At 39.4% G+C, this 16,926-nt stretch overlaps 1 protein-coding gene and 1 long non-coding RNA gene across 2 annotated transcripts in view; both read left to right on the forward strand.

Annotated features, from left to right (window-relative positions):
- The first annotated feature begins 303 nt into the window (after positions 1 to 303).
- Positions 304 to 16,926, forward strand: part of LOC146968396 (uncharacterized) — a 431,785-nt gene continuing 415,162 nt past the window's right edge. The window contains exons 1-4 of the mRNA XM_085760507.1: positions 304 to 358; positions 758 to 855; positions 3,282 to 3,620; positions 3,765 to 4,052. Of these exons, the coding sequence (XP_085616633.1) occupies positions 315 to 358; positions 758 to 855; positions 3,282 to 3,620; positions 3,765 to 4,052 (769 nt within the window). The 5' untranslated portion in view covers positions 304 to 314. The remainder of the gene's footprint in view (positions 359 to 757; positions 856 to 3,281; positions 3,621 to 3,764; positions 4,053 to 16,926) is intronic.
- LOC146968397 (uncharacterized) lies at positions 9,059 to 16,367 on the forward strand. The gene is made up of 6 exons (XR_015034212.1): positions 9,059 to 9,087; positions 13,707 to 13,802; positions 13,940 to 13,974; positions 14,210 to 14,389; positions 14,580 to 14,697; positions 15,135 to 16,367. It is a non-coding gene; the product is annotated as an uncharacterized LOC146968397 (long non-coding RNA).

Here is a 16,926-nt window from a genome sequence, read left to right on the forward strand (position 1 = left end):
AAGATACAATACAATCAAGGACTGAATCATACCATGAAAATGTTTTAATATGAAAATGTGTTGATAGTTTGTGTTTAATTTTAAAATAACGTAACAGATGTTGATTCCTGTTGTATGGTGGTTAAACTGGCCTGTGATTAAACGGTAAAGAGTCCATGTGCAACTGAGTATAATAAAAGTAACAAGATTCTGTAAATGATTAAATGATTTTATAACTCTGACCAACCTTGAACAATGTATGACTTGTATATAGCACAGAGTATTGGTTCAAAGGAGGCTGCGGGAGAGGGGGGGGGGGTTCAAAGTACAAGACCATGCAGCACAGTGAGAGGCGACATCAGTTTGCTGCACGCGACAGGTATGTGACATTTTTAACATTTGATTTGTAATGTTTACAGTGAAGCTTCCAAAGATTTTTTTTTAAAGTATAGTTTCTGGGGTTTTTGCCTTTAATCAATAGCGCAATAAAGAGAGACAGGAAACGGGGAGACAGAGAGAGGGAAATGACATGCAGCAAAGGGTCGCCCGAGTCGGGATTCAGTACAGGATGGCTGCAGTGAGGACTCTAGCCTCTGCATATGGGGCGCCTGTCTACCAGCAGAACTAAACGACGCCCCGCTTCAAAAGATTTTTACACAGATTTGATGCTAAACGTTTATTATTTAATTATTTATTTTATTGAATTTTTATGTTATTTTGGTATAACAGTCTGTTTAATTTATACCTGTGTATTTAAATCTCTTTAGATACTCTTCAGAATGATTTACATGAAGGATGAACCGTTTCCACTCAGAGTCTCCAGATTTTCAGTTTTCGCTGCTGTCGTCTTCTTACTCATGACGCACTGTTGTGGAGGTAACGTATAAATACACCAGTGACACTGTGATAATGTGTTTCTGATTAAGTAGTGAAAAACAAAGGACAATTTTCTCTTAGGCGCAGCTGCCGTATACATGTGATTGAGTAGTGTGAAATGTACCAAGTGGTAGTGCCCTTCTCAGGCCCAAACCTGAATCAAGCCCAACTTTTTAGAATAGAAGTTTATTTATATAACACCTTTCACAGACGACAGTCACAAAGTGCTTTACAAAGCAGAGTGCAACGGGCAAATTTCAGTGACACATTGACAGACACAAATCACAAATCAACAAGCAATAAAACAGTTAAAATTACAAGAGATTAAATACAGTTAATAAAACGCCAGTGTAAACAGGTGCGTTTTTAGCTGTTTTTTAAATAAAGAAATGGAGGAAGCTGCTCTCAGCTTGGGAGGCAGGGCATTCCAGAGCTTTGGGGCTACAGATTGAAAAGCCCTGTCACCCTTGGTTATAAGCCTCGAGCGGGGGACGGCGAGTAGGCCTTGGTTTGAGGAGCGGAGTGGCCTAGATGTGGTGTGCGGCTTCAGTAAATCAGAAATGTAGGTGGTGGTAAGTTATAACAAGTAATTTAAAATGAATCCTAAAATGGAGCCAGTGTAGAGAGAACAGAATAGGAGTGATGTGTTGTGATTTACAGGACCTGGTGAGAAGCCTGGCGGCAGCATTCTGAATTAATTGCAGACAGTCAATGGAAGATTTACTAAGGCAGGAGAAGAGTGTAGTGCGGAAGGAGGGGGTCTGAGGTAATGTTGTGGTAATTGGCCCGAGCCTGGCTCTAGGGCTGTCTCTTGGGCTGCAGTGCAGGGCTCTATCAAGTGGGGAACTGCCAAACAGAGTTTGGTCCCAGCCTGGTCAGTTGCGTACATGAACTGATGAAGCCTCTTGGATGAGAGAAACGTCTTCCTAGACAAATAACTAAGTCCAGTTGCTTTCGATTGAACCTCCTTTGAAATACTATGACCTGGGAAAATGAGAATATGCACCATTTATGCACCAACATTGCTGCCAAACAGAGCAGTCTATTTTACTTTTACAAATCTTAATTTTTGCTCTCTGTGATTGTGTCACTGGTTCTAGTGGGTGTTGATGATGTCACATTCTGCTAGTAACAATTCAGGATTTAGCATCTTTTAAATCAGGCTCTTGTGACGGTTGGTTGTTTGCTCTTGTGGTTGCCAACTGTCAGATCTGATTAAACCACACCCACACAGTCCTAGTGAAGCAGGTCAGCCATGTTTTTGAGAGTTATCTCAAACCTGACTTTGGTGGCATATTTATATATTCTTACTTGATTTGATAGCTGGCAGAAGAGTTTACAGGACCATCAGATTATTGTCAACTTAAACCCTCAGGCCTAGTCCACACGAACACGGGTATTTTTGAAACCAAACTTTTATGGCCCCTGGTTAAAATCCGCCTCAAACAATGTCATGCACATGCCAAAGCAGTAGGGGGCGATAGCACTCCTAACAGTAAGGCTATTTTAGCCAATCAGGCTGGAACATTTCATACTGGGAAAAACAACAATGGCTATGCTAAATGCTCAGTAAAAACTCCATCAGCTGGTTACGTCTAGAGTGCTCCACAAGTCTCCATGGATACAATTTACAGTTTATCCTCGCAGTGTGACGTCAAACAATGTTGACAAGAAATTGCTTTTTTCCTGTCCACACATGACTGCTGAAACCGGACTTCTGGAAAAAGTTCACCCTGGACTCCGGTTACAAACAACTCCAGTTTCAGGAGCCCACAACTGTGGTTACGTATGGATGAAAGGCCAAACCGTGCAGAGAAACACACAGTTTCACAAATACCCGCGTTCGTATGGAGGGCCCCTCAGTCACCAAGTTCAAGTTTTTGACCTTGTCCTGTGTGGTCCATTATTCATTACATCCAACAAAATTTGCAGTACAAAACCATCCATTTTGTCACACTGTTTATGGATGATGGAATGAATGCATTTATATACAGGGTCAGAATAGTAAAATTAAGTAAAGTTTTAAGCGCTCATGTAACATCAACATTTTCTAAACTACTAGAACACTTATTTTGATTTTCTGTTAATTGACCCAGGCAGAGGCCTTTGGCCCATGATTGTGACTCTTAATACCGTAGTAATAGTTGATAACTGGTGACATGAAGTGGCACAACATTTTCAGTTGTTTTAATATTCACAATGCATATATACTATATTTTAGTAGGCTTTAGAGAACAGAACAGAAATATTAAATGTAAAACACATTTGAACATATTCACTTGAAAGCCAGGGGTCACTGGTGGACCACTGGTGGCTCCTATATAGGGCTCAACAGAAGCCAGGATCATCATCATCATTGTGTATGCATTTAATATTATATCTTGTATTATGAAGTCAGAACTCAATATGAATCCACTTCTTACCAGGTGATGTGCAGACTGATCCACCTCCGCTGGTTGTGGTGATGGCTGGTGATGATGCCGTGTTGCCCTGTCAGCTGAGCCCTCCCATGGATGCTGGTCAAATAACAATAGAGTGGGGGAGACTTGACTTGAGCCCCAGATTTGTTTATGTGCTCCTCGATGGAAAGGAGCATCTGGTTGACCAAAACACAGCCTACATGGGAAGAGTATCGCTGGATGTTGACAAAATGATACATGGAGACATTTCACTGAAACTCTCCAAAGTAAAAGTCTCTGATAATGGAAAATACAGATGTTTTCTTCCAAAACAAAAGAAAAAATACTTTGTAGACCTTGTTGTTGGTAAGTGTTTTGCTCTAGCATCTGGGTTTGGTTTAAGGGCATTTGTTTGTCAGACCTGAATCCAATTATTTTCTGATCTCTAATCTTCCATAAGGATGTAATTTGAATATTGTATAACATTTTGAATTGTCTCCTCATTGATAGGTGCAGCCTCGTCACCTGTCATCAGTTTAGCAGGGACTGACAAAGACAAGGGGGGAGTGGTGTTACAGTGTGAGTCTAAAGGCTGGTATCCAGAGCCTGAGCTGCTGTGGCTGGACGCTGAGGGAAAGCTGCTCTCTGCTGGACCTACAGAGACAGTCAGAGGTCCTGATGTCCTCTATACTGTCAGCAGCAGAGTGACTGTGGAGAAGAGACACAGCAACAGCTTCACCTGTAGAGTCCAACAGAAGACCATCAACCAGACCACAGTGACTCACATTTATATTCCAGGTAGAAATGGTTCATAATTACAAAATAATCACACTTAAAGGGATAGTTCAACATTTTGAAAAATTGGCCCATTGCCACAATCCCTATAATCATTGGTTTGTTACCTTTGAAAGCTATTTTTAGAACGGCGGAGCAGAGCGGTGAGCTGCTCAGAGCTACGCTACGGAGGCTCATGGGATATCTAAGTTTCCCTCATCAAACTCATCAAATACACAATCCAACAACTCCACAACGCTCTGGTGGACAAGTTGTGACCTGCACATTCACCACGCTATGAGATAATAACACAACGTTACCACACAGAGTTGTTTTAGAGGTAAATACATGCAAAACCGCTGATCCATGTTCCTGTTAGGGGCAGTTTTTCAGAAAGCAGTGTCTGCATTTAACTTGAAAACAACTCCATCTCGTAACGTTGTGTTATTATCTCATAGTGTGGTGAATGTGCAGGTCACGACTTGTCCACCAGAGCGTTTTGGAGTTGTTGGATTGTGTACGTGAGTTTGATGAGGGAAACCAAGAAAATCCCATGAGCCTCCGTAGTGTAGCTCTGAGCAGCTTGTGGCTCTGCTCCGCCGTTCTAAAAATAGCTTGCACCGACAATTAAAGGTAACAAACCTACTGCTAAGACTATAGGGATTATGGCAATGGCCAATTTGCCAAAATGTTGAACTATCCCTTTAAACTTGAGTCTGGTTTTCCATGGATACAAGTGTTTAATTCCCTTTTATTTCAGATGATTTCTTCATGGTCACATCTAACTGTGCTGCTTCTATTGCATTCAGTGTGGTTTTCTGCTTAATGTTGATCATTGCTTTTGCTTTGTCTGTCTGGAAATGGAGACAAAACAAACTCAGTAAGTAAAGTTACTTAAAGATTCTTTTTTTATGTCTTATTTTTTATGTCTAAGTAAGGTTGTAGTGATAATGCCTGTACAATTTGAAAAACAAAACAAAGAAATGTCCAGAAATAGTCTTACAGCAGAATCACTACAAGAAACACTACAAAAACATCAAATGTCAACATATTTTACCCTCTTTTTCCAGATCAAGTGGATAAATCTTCAGCTAGTGACAAAACAGAACATCGGGTTTTAATGCAAAGCAAGCATGATGTGTACAAGGAAAAAACACACCTTCATGAAGAGTTAAAAATGAAAGAGGTAGAACAGAGAATTGTGGAGCAGATGAAAAAGATTCTGAAGGAAGTGAATGACATAACGGATAAGGTGAAAGATCAAAGAAAAGAGCACATGGAGAACACAGAGAGTGAGACAGAGAAAACTGAAAGGAATTTGAAATTAGTTGAGGAAGAAGTAGAAAAGACAGGTGACAAAGCAAAGGGTTATTTTAAACTGATGGGACTCATGACGCAGAATAACTCGAAGGATGACCTGCTACTGGAACTGAACATCAACACAGAGAAACTGCTGGAGAGAACATGTTCTGCATTTCAACAAATTACAGATAAGGAAGGCGAAGTAAAGAATCAAATAGATGTGATTAAAGAACAGCTAAAGGACACAGAGAAACAAATTAATTAACAAGCATTACAAACAAACAATATGTGTTATCACTCCGATCAGATCCATCTTCATCATTTGTAGTGCTCTCTAGTGATTTATAGTAAGCTGGATTTAGGTGTGTACTAATATTTACTCGTTTGATTTTTTTTAACCAATGTAACAGAATCTCTCCTGTTCAATGACTTGTATTTAATTGATCTGTTTATATACTTGAGTTAGAACTGATTATGTTGTTAGAGCTACAATTTAGTTGTTTGTGAACTCACTGTGTTGGATTTATCTAGTGTTTCACGTTTTCATTGCCTCAAGTTAAATGGGACTGATTAATAGATAACAGCGATACTAAGAGGTTCCTGGATAGACTCTATTCTACCAATCAATTATATTTTGAGGTCCTTCTTGATATTGAGGTCAGACTGCCGTGACAGCATGATAATGGTCACTGACCACAGAAACAGTGCGTAGGAGCTGCAGCTGCTCTGTTTCTGTGAACAAACTCGTCGGGCACGTGAACAGACAAAAGTAGAGAGAATGTGGTGGTTTCACTATTAAAAATGGATGATGATGATGAAACTTAACCAGAACTGTCATGTGATAAAACAGTCATTTTTTTCACAAGTCAATTTTTAATGCCTTAAAAACGTCACCCAGGACTGCTCATTTTCATTTCATTTATTAGTTTATTTGAAATGGGACTCCACATATTCATGTACATACAAAAACAATCATTTGATGTAAATATGCCAGATTTAGCTAGAAAGCTAGTTTCCATCCGCGGTCCCGTGGTACACAAACAAATAAAGTTACATTCAGACATTTAAAACGATAGATAATAACCTACATAGGGTGTTGGTATGTACTGTAGTCTTAGACTTGAAATTCAGAACAATAAAGTCTGGACTGGTCCATGTCACATGTTACCGGTCCATTTGGTACCGGGCCGCAGAAAGAGATAATAAAAATTTTTTTAAAAATCGTTTGTTTCATCTATTTCACACTTCTGGTCGTTTTATGTAGGAAATTTTGCCACTTTGCCTCCCAGCGCTGCACAATTGACAGGCAGGTCCACAAACGTAAAAGAGTGAAAAACACACGTCGCCGGGCCGGGAAAAACTCAATAATGAGATGACAGAAGACCCGATGCCTGCCAACAAGAAAAAAGCTGTTCTAAAAGAAAAACCACGAATCCTTTTTAAATTACGGGTTCATTGCAACAGGTGATTCACATGCTCCAAGCTCCACAGTGTGTATCGACTAATACATGTGCAGGCCCGGCTCTCTGCCGCTTCATCACTTCACAGAAAGCTTATCTCCCTGCATTCTGGATTAAAGCAGAATATCCTGAGATCGCCACAAAAGCACGGAAAACCTGCTTCCATTACAAACGGATTATGTTTGTAAAACGCAGTTTTCTGCAGCGCCAGCAGCAAAACGAGATGACAGAGTAGACAGGACCCGAGATGACAGACAGACCATCACCCCCAGATAACTGACATTATTATTGTGATCCTATATTATGGTGAGTTGTAACAAAGAACGTAAATGTAACAGAAGACTATGTGACTGTCTACAGTCCTGTTTATACAGTACGTGTAATGTAAACAGGAAAATTTACCGCGCCCCGGGGGGGCAACTGTTATGGGAAAACACACTCCTTTAATTATCTTTAAACCCCATACACACCTGGAGGCATGTGACCCCTAGTCACATGACCACCCCCCCAATTTCGGGAGTGTGTTGTTTGAAGTTTATAAAGCAATGTTAACCGGAAGTGCATTGGTCACAACGGCTAGCTTTAGTAGCGCCGAAACTGATTTCATTTTAGCTCTAAACTTCGTCCATCTTTGTCTTTGTCCATTCTCATACAGTCACCGGTGAACATGACAGAGCGTAACAAGCCACAACATGCAAGGGTAATACATTAATTATTGATTTATTGTATGTTATGGAAACAATTTTCTCAAGTTAATACAGATACAACAATTTATTACTATACTGTGTACTTAAACCTTTCTTTATCCATTTAACCCTTTCTCTCTCTCACTCTTGCTGAAATTATAGGCTAACATAAAGTGGAACCCAAAGGAGGAACTGTCATTTAAACTGCTGTCGTGGACCTCCAGTGGATCGCTCTCCTATGACACTGTTTTCTTCCTTGTTCTAATACACATGTGTGGAGGTATGTGTAGTGGTTCTATCATTGAAATATCTGACTGAAATCCATGTTTGTATTACTTAAGTGTAAAACATACATTTCTCAGAGAATATTTACAAATCTCTGACCAAGGTGCATTTACTGCAACACGCTACAAAACCCTAAAGCATGGATCTTAATTCAAGATCATAATTGATCAGACTGAAAAAGACATAAGGAAACATCTACAGAACACTGAGGAATTGATGGAGCTGATCGAGACTCTTTTTACAGGGAAACACAGATGGAAGGACGAAGATGTGCAAAATTAATTTGAAGAAAAGAGGCAATGAAATCACTTTGTGCTCCTGACATTCACTGAAACTGTATTAAATGTATAGTTTCATGTCATCAGACAAAACAGTAGCACAACCAGGATGTGCCTGATTCTCCTGGGGCTAATGCAAAATCTAAATGCATCTGTTATGACATAGTTAAACATTTATTTCAAAATGTTGTTCAAGAGACCACAAAAACAGTTAACCTTTTACATGCACCTTTTTATCCACATACTGTATTTATTATTGTGATTTAATACACTATGTGTTTTCATGTATTTTACTTCATGTTTGTTGTGTGTTCCCTCTCCATTGTCATTCCTTTTTTCTCTTTGCTGCTGCTTGTGACATTTTAAATTTCCCCTTGGGGATTAATACATTTGGATTCACATGACCATGCGAATATGATAGTATATATTTGAAATAAAACTGGATTAGACAGATTTAATATAATTGTTTGTAGTTTAAGTCTTTGCTTGGAAACATTCATCCTTAAATAAGTAAACATTTACTGCCAATAAGGTACATAAGGGGCATTAAGTGCATTTTTGTCATGTCTTAAACAGGACTTTAGGCACATTTTATACTGTTTTCAATGAAATTGTTTTTTTTCGTTTGTTTGTTTTTTGCAATACTACATGTTAACCCTGTTGCCTGCAACACAACCAGCTTTAAGGTTTAAAAGGTGTTGTTTTTTTTCTTACTTTTAGACATTTACATTCCATCTCCTTGAAGTGTAAATATTTCAAATAATTTGAAAATGTGTTGATAGGTTGTGTTTGATTTCAAAATAACAGAACAGATGTTGATTTCTGTTGTATGGCGATGAAACTGGCCTGTGGTTAAACAGTACCGAGCCACTGTTCAACTCAATATTATAAAAGTCCAAGATTCTGTAAAAGATTTCATGGTTTTTATTTTTGAACTATGACTTCCATGTCGCACAGAGGATTTGATCAAAGGAGGAGGGGGGGAGGGGAGGAGGGGTCAAAGTACAAACCATGCAGCTAGGGGACATCGGTTTGCTGCATGTGACGGGTACGTTGCATTTTTAACATTTGATTTAGAATGTTTCCGCTTCCAACGATTTTTACACAGATTTGATGCTGAATGTTTAATCTAGTGTAGAGCATTTTACAGTCTCAGTGAATGTTAATGTAATCAGCTACGGTCATGTGTGAGCTCTTTCAGTTGTCAGCTTCTGAGTCAGAGTTTTTCTCCCTTTTTGCTAAGGCAACATCTGTGAGTATTTCACATCATGTAACATTAAGTTGTCACTTATTTTTGATTCTATAAAAACATTGATATGGCTAAGACGCTAATTAGCTTTATGCTTGGCCAGGTCATCTTTATGTTTGTTGCTGATGGTTGTTTTTACTAGCTTCTTTGTGTTTTATTGTATGAGCTACAGAGCTAAGGTAGCTGAGCTGTATTATTTATACTTGTGTGCAAAGGGTGGGTTTTGGAAATGTTGACGACGTGTGCTGCTGCCCTCTTGGCCAGGTCGCCCTTTAAAATGAGATCTCGATCTCAACGGGTTTTTTACCTGGTTTAAAGGTACATTGTGTAAGTTCTGCTGTTATCTATTCCAGAAAACCGATTATTTGATTCTTCAGTCTGTTTTTCATTAACCAGTAATCCCCCCATCAACAAAGTGAAGTGTTCCTTTCAGCTCTGAATGAGCCGTTCATATCATTCATATCTCCATGGAGCGGGTAAGCTCGGTGCTGCTGCCATGTGGTGTCGCCATGTTTTTACCTTCAGTGGCAGCGTGACGGTAGGCAGGGCCGTTGTATAGGGGAGAAAGGTGATTACAATTCCAGGGCCCCAGTGCCCAGTAGGGCCCACAAAAAATCCCAGTAGTCTAATGATTGGATTATTCTGCATAAGACCCTGACTAATAGATAATTTATTAGTACAGACTCTGGGTCCAGTTAAAAATACAAGACAGGACAGGGAAAAAAAACAACAATATAAAGTAACAACAATAATACAAAAACAACAACAACAGACCCATTGCCCTTGCGATAGTAATGCTGCATTATCATCAAAACAAACTTAAAGGTACAATATGTAAGAATGTGGCCAAAAACGGTTACTGCAGTCAAATTCAAAACAAAGTGATCTTGTTTTTTCTCCCAGCTGTAGCAGCAGCTCAGTGGAAGCAGACCGGAGGCTGAAATGCCACTGACGCCGCCGTGACTAGGAGAGAGGGCTAGGTGGCGCAACATGTAAACACGTAAATTCAAAACATAAACATGATTTGCAGTCTGCAAAAAAGATTTTTAATGCGAATACTCTGGCTGTACTATTGTTGTTGGAGTTCATCATGTTGTATGAACATTATTCCTGAGTCTCTGTGACATATTAGGAGGATTGTATGGCCAGTTGCTTCAGATTTCTTACATACTGTACCTTTAATAAAATATGATAATTCATATGTAGTCTTCACTGCAAAAACTCAAATAATTACCAAGAATATTTGTCTTATTTCTAGTCAAAATGTCATTTCTAGTCAAAACAAATCTCATTATACTTTAAATAATATTAAAAAGTAGCTTGTTTCTAGAAAGCTTTTACTTCTTTCAAGCATATTTTCACTTGGAATAAGTAGAAAAATCTGATAGTGGAGCAAGTTTTTCTTTCTTATTACAAGAACAAAAAACTTGCTTTCACTGGCAGATTATTTCACTTATTTCAAGTGAATATTTATTTAAATCAAGTGAAAATTATCTAAAAACAAGTACATTTTTAGGTGATGAGTCTTATTTTAAAGGGACAACGAGGGGTTTTGGAAAAGCGAAGTGTTTTCACACTACATTTATGAGCCTCCGCGCACCGTAGAATTCTTTGACCGGCGCAAGACAGACTCATGTTTTCATTCATCAAGAATTAAAGTCAGAGGTTCAAAGAGGTTCAGTTACCGTCGTAGTTCCGACCATAAACGGCAATAGAGGGTATGCACATGACGTCACGGTACTCAGATGTAGCTGTGGAACGTCCACTGAGCGGCAAAAAGACGAGTGGCAGAGCCGCCAAAGTTTAAAAACGAGCAAGTAACAGAGCGATTTCCTCCGAGCCCACACAAGTCTGACATGTCTAGCTTTGCCAGCATGTAAAGCAGCATGACCTAACAGAGCTGCTTTTCCATCGATCAGCTGTGTTTACAGTTTCAGGTGTCGTAGTTCTGATGTTTAGACAGATAAATTAGTCTCTAACACATCCTACAGTTTGACTGGTCAGAGTTTTTCAGAATAAAAGCAGCTCGTGTTTAAGTGTCGGGAGTCACTATCAGGACGACAGTAACAGCTGTAATCTGGTCCCTCTGCACAGTAACAGTGAGCCTGTCAGTCACTCTGCAGGTGCCGCGGTCACACTGTGTGTTACTATGGTTACAGGAAGTGTCCGTGGAGCAGGCGCTTTTGGGGAGCTGGTTGTCAATTCCTTTTGACATCAATTTGTTTTGATATACGATATTTTATCCAGTTTATGAGTCCACCGCTATCCGCCAGCATGTTGAGGGACGCTTGTTTTGCAACTCAGTCCGATCAAACGGGGCGTTGCCGAGGGCAACGTGACGTAAACGCATACCCTCTATACGGCGGCATTATTCTCATGAGCGTCCGCGAAACCGAAAGTAAGGAAACGCTGGTCGGCTCGCCCAGCATTTCCACCATTAATTAAAATAACAAAATAACGATAGAGACAAAACGATATATTTATCAAAAATTTAGCCATTAACAAGTGTAGATTCATCCACATTAACGTGATACTTTTTTTATAACCAAATAGAAACTCCTCGTTGTCCCTTTAAGTGGAAAGAAACTAGTTTTGACTAGAAATGAAACATTTTGACAAGAAAAAGGACAAATATTCTCGGAAAGATTTTGAGGTTTTGCAGTGTAAGAAAAAAAGTGGAAAAGTCAGGGGGCAGGGGCCCACTTTAGTATTCTTTCAGGGGGCCCAGAATTCCTAGCAACGGCCCTGTGGTAGGAAACCACGAAAACTCAGCTGAGAGCTGTCGGCTCAGGCCGAGGTGGCGTCTGAAAAGTCACTGCGGTAACGCAGTGAGGACTGTGAGGTGCAGTCGGAAAAACGGCCGTCGGTAACAAACCAGATGTCATTTTAGAGAAAGCCGGTAAAACGTGGGTCAGGTCAACAATACGACATCGCCATGACAACATATTGTCACGTGTATTGTGTTGCCTCGTGCTGACGTACCACTTGTTTACATAGAGGCTTGTTTATGCCGTTACCTGCAGCGGCTGTTGTCCGTCTGCCATCTAACCGATTTCACGAGAATGCAGCATGAAAAATAAGACTGAGTTGCTTGCGATCTACAACCACACCGCTAGATTTGAGTAATTCTTACACAATATACCTTTAAATAAAGGCTAAATCAAATTTTAAAAAATAATATAGACATCCTATTGTACTGTATTACAGTTTAACAAAATTCCCAGTAAACTTCATGGAAGTGATCAGCTGTGCCCTGGAGTTTCTTGGGAATGTTTAAGCTGAATGGAACATAGCCCATGACAATGTACAATTTAATGAATGTCTATGAAGGGATCATTGTACAAAAATAACCAAACATATTGATGCTTGTAATCAGCAATGACAAATGTCAACAGGTTAGTAATATAAGTAGCAGTAATTAGCATTTCCCACAACAATTTTCAACGTTTAAAGTTTTTAGTTTGTCTCTATTTAAATAATTAGGAAATTGTTAATTTATGGTGTCAACGTACCAGAGACGGTCATGTTGATGACAATACAAATACCATGACTAGGTTATTGTTTTGTTCTGAGCTTTCTGTACTGATGGAAATGAACATTAGGAAGCAACCTGTTTAGAGTTGATCACATGTCCCTGCTGTACATGTCTGTATCATCTCCATCTGTAGAGATGAAAGTAGTCCTACACTGCCCCCTGGTGTTTGTGCACCATGTTGACCTTCAAACAAATGAAGGATTTGTAATGTGTTTGAACTTTGGGCATGTTGTGTGTTTTCTAAGAGATCAGAATATATGTCAGTTTTTCTTTTTCTTTTTACATAACATGTAAAGGAGGTGGCAGACAGCAATTTCACAACAAAAAAATATTATGTATTTAGTATATTTCTATTTTGCATCACACTAATGTAGATCTATCACCATTCACCATTAAAAGCTTGATGTGTTTGACCTTCACCAGCTACAGATCAGTGGACAGAGGTCACAACCCTATAAGTACAAGGCAACCTCACCATGCAATTCCTTGTAAATCTTATTTGTTACAAACCTAAATTACAAAGAACAGAGGGAAGCTACTGTACAAAGTACTGCACTGCAGGCGGGAAATACAGCACACACCCCTTTATTACATCTGACCAAAGTACAGGTTATTGTATCTGAACACCGATATTGCAGTTAAGACGCAGTGACTTTGTTACAACAACCAGGTATACGCTTTTATTCACTTCCGTGGATCATTCAAATATTTTATATTTAATAATAATATTCAGAGAATGTGTGTGTTATATATGAATGCATGATTGTTTTTTAAGTTAGCAGGAGTGAGTTGTTTCGGTTTTGTATTATCATGTTAATGTTTTTTTGTAAGAGCCATATGAAGTGTTCTTGAATGCCATGTTGTTTTTGTTTCATAATTTCAGCTTATTTTGTCTCACCCACGTCTACTTAAATCATCATGGTTTTGCGTGACCTCCCGCAGTTAGTTACGGCATTCTTTGCTTTCCTGACATGGACATGTAAGTCTATGCTATTTGTGGTTATGGTCACAATGAGAATTTTCAGCAAGTGCCATTACTTGTTTGTTGTTGAAACCTTGTGATCACCTTCCAGATGTATCTTATTTACTTTTTTATGTCCCCAGTGAACATGACAGATGTTAACGAGCCACAGCACGCAAGTGATCTTCAGGTTATTTTTACACTGGTTAAAACATAAATAACCATTTATTAACTGTGTTACCCTTCTAATCCATTTAATCATCTCTCTCACGTAGGTGGGGGTGGGGGTGTTACAATAGCTGTAGTATTACTAGTGGTATCGTCTAAATTTCAGTTTTATGTTTCTTTCATGTGAAGAAGGGTGTAATGCCACATGAACATATGTATGCATCTCATCCTCTGTGACTATTTTCTTTTTGCAATAGATGCGTTTAAATGTCTGTCTGTCTGAGAGCCTGGACTACTTGTCTGTTCTTCGGAGCTCCCACATGTGCGTGGATCGACATGGGTTCTCGGATGTGAGTTCTCAACAGGCTGGGCCAGTCGGACCAACCCAATTGTCACAGGTGAACATGACGGATGGTAACAAGCCACAACATGCAAAGGTAATCAATTATTTATTGATTAACTGTCTGTCATTTTACAACTTTTGCTAGTTATGGAAAAAAAATATTCTTCAGGTCATTTTTACACTAAATAACCATTTATTAACTGTGTTACTAAAACCCTTCTAATCCATTTAACCATCTCTCTCTCTCTCTCTCTCTCTCGCTGAAATTGATTTAATATTTTCAGGCTTACATAAAGTTTAATCCAAAGGAGGGACTGCCATTTAAACTGCTGCCGTCGACCTTCAGTGGATCACTTTCCTATGACACTGTTTTCTTCCTTATTCTTATACACATGTGTGGAGGTATGTGTAGTGGTTCTATCATTGAAAATGTCTGACTGAAATCCATGTTTGTATCACTTAAGTGTAAAACATACATTTCTCAGAGAATATTTACAAATGTCTGACCAAGGTGCATTCACTACAACAAGCTACCGTACAAAACCCTAAAGCATGGATCTTAACTCATTGAGTGCTGCGCTCCTTTCCAAAGTTTTAGTCAAGTGTACCGGCAATTTAGACCATTTTTGACGAGCCACAGTGTATTCTATATTATTGCCACCAACACATACTGTGGCTCATTTGAAAGGTGAAACTTTATGCTTCAAATGGCCACTCAATGCATGGGAACGAAAAACGAGAAATTGCATGGTTGGCACTCAGTGAGTTAATTAAGGATCATTATTTTAAAACTTAATGATAAATATACTGATTTTTCTGTTGCTCTGTTTTGATTTCAGCTGATGTGGCTGCTCCCATTTCCACACTGTATCATCACATGTGTTGGGCATGTTGCTTCATTGACCCTGCTCTTAGTGTTATCGGTGTTATTATGGTTGCTCATACCATACATAAAGGGATACGTAAGTCAATACGTAAGTCAAAAAAAAACTTACTTAAAGGTTGGTGCATTTGACATGAAAAAAAACAAACAATTTCATATCTCTTAAAAACGCAGTTCATTTTGTCATGTTGCAGTTGCTGTTTTCAAATTTCCTCAAGGTGAGAAAGCTGAGTTGGTGAAGAATCACGTGCTAAAAGACCAACAGAAAGACGTGTTTACACAGCTGATGGAGGTGAAAGCCGAGCTGGAGAACCAGAGGAACCAACTAAAAAAACAGTTGAAGGAGGTGGAGGCTGACAAGGAAAAGAACAAACAGGACCTTCAGTCAGTGGAGCAGGAAATAACAGAGAGAGAGAAGAACTATGACAAACCAGAGGAGTTGTTAAGAAAAAAGGAAAAATTGTTACAAACTCAGTGGAAACTTGACCAGACTAAAAAAGACACGAGGAGACAGCTACTGAACACCGAGAAGCTGATGGAGCTGATCGAGACTCTATTTACAAGGATGCAAGCACAGATTGAAGGACTTAGACATGCAAAATTAATTTGAAGAAAAGAGGCAATGAAATCACTCCACATTACTGACATTCACTGAAACTGTGCAAAATATAGTTTCATGCCATCAAAGAAAACAGTAACACAACCAGGATGTGCCTGATTCATTCCTCAGGTAAATCCCAAGCATTTTACTGATGTAGAATATGAATGTTTTTCAAAAGACAGTAAAAGCAGCTCAGCTGGAGTCACATGGGGGGGAAGTAGTACATGTTTTGACCATGAGAATATGATGGTATAGATTTGAAATGAAGCTGGATGAGACAGATTTATTATAATTGTTTGTAGCTTAAAGCAGAAGTAAGCGATCCGGTCGTTTTGGCTAATGCTGCGTTCCAGGCAGGCTTTTGAAACCGTAAGTTACAGCTTCAAGTCACGACTTACGACTTTGTAGCGTTCCAGGCAACCCACTCGTGTTTTTCCGACCTGTTTTACCTGTGAAAGTCACTATAACGGCCACTCGTAACTTCTGACCCGTGAACTCGTACCAGATCGAACTGGTACGACTTCACAGGTCGGAAAAACACGAGTTACGAGTTGCCCTGAACGCACCATAACGTCTTGTCAGCCGATGGAGTTAGCAGCCCCCGCCCTCGTCATGGATGTATTGGTCCTCGTCCCTACGTCACCACATTCAGGCGCATCCCTTGGCTGCACACACAGAGAGGACTGCCCCTTTATGCCGTTCTCTCTCCTCATTGGATAAAACTTGTAGGATACGAGAAAAGTTTTCTCCTCGGCTCACAACAGAGCAGAGTGACTGACAGACCCGTGTTTCAGACCAAACACTCTATGTAAGTGATTGCTGTCGGAAGATAGAACTATTTAAGACTTGTATTAACACAAACATTCACCTTACTTCTGCTTTAAACCTTTGCTTGGCTAAGTTCATTTTTAAATATACATTTGTCAATAAGGTACATATGGGGCATAAAGTGTGTTTTTGTCATGTCTTGAACAGGACTTTTGTCACATTTTATACTTTTTTAATAAAATTGTTTTTTGAAATACTACATCTTAACCTTGTTGCCATCTAACCGTGTTGCATTGTGGTCTGGCCCTCAGTATGTTTACCCGGTTTGTTCCACCTGAGCATTTGGAAAAAACAACCAGCTTGAAGGTTTGAATAGGTG

Source organism: Trachurus japonicus, chromosome 18 (genome assembly GCF_045865225.1).
Source record: "Trachurus japonicus isolate A0001 chromosome 18, Traja_1.0".
Lineage (NCBI taxonomy): Eukaryota > Metazoa > Chordata > Actinopteri > Carangiformes > Carangidae > Trachurus > Trachurus japonicus.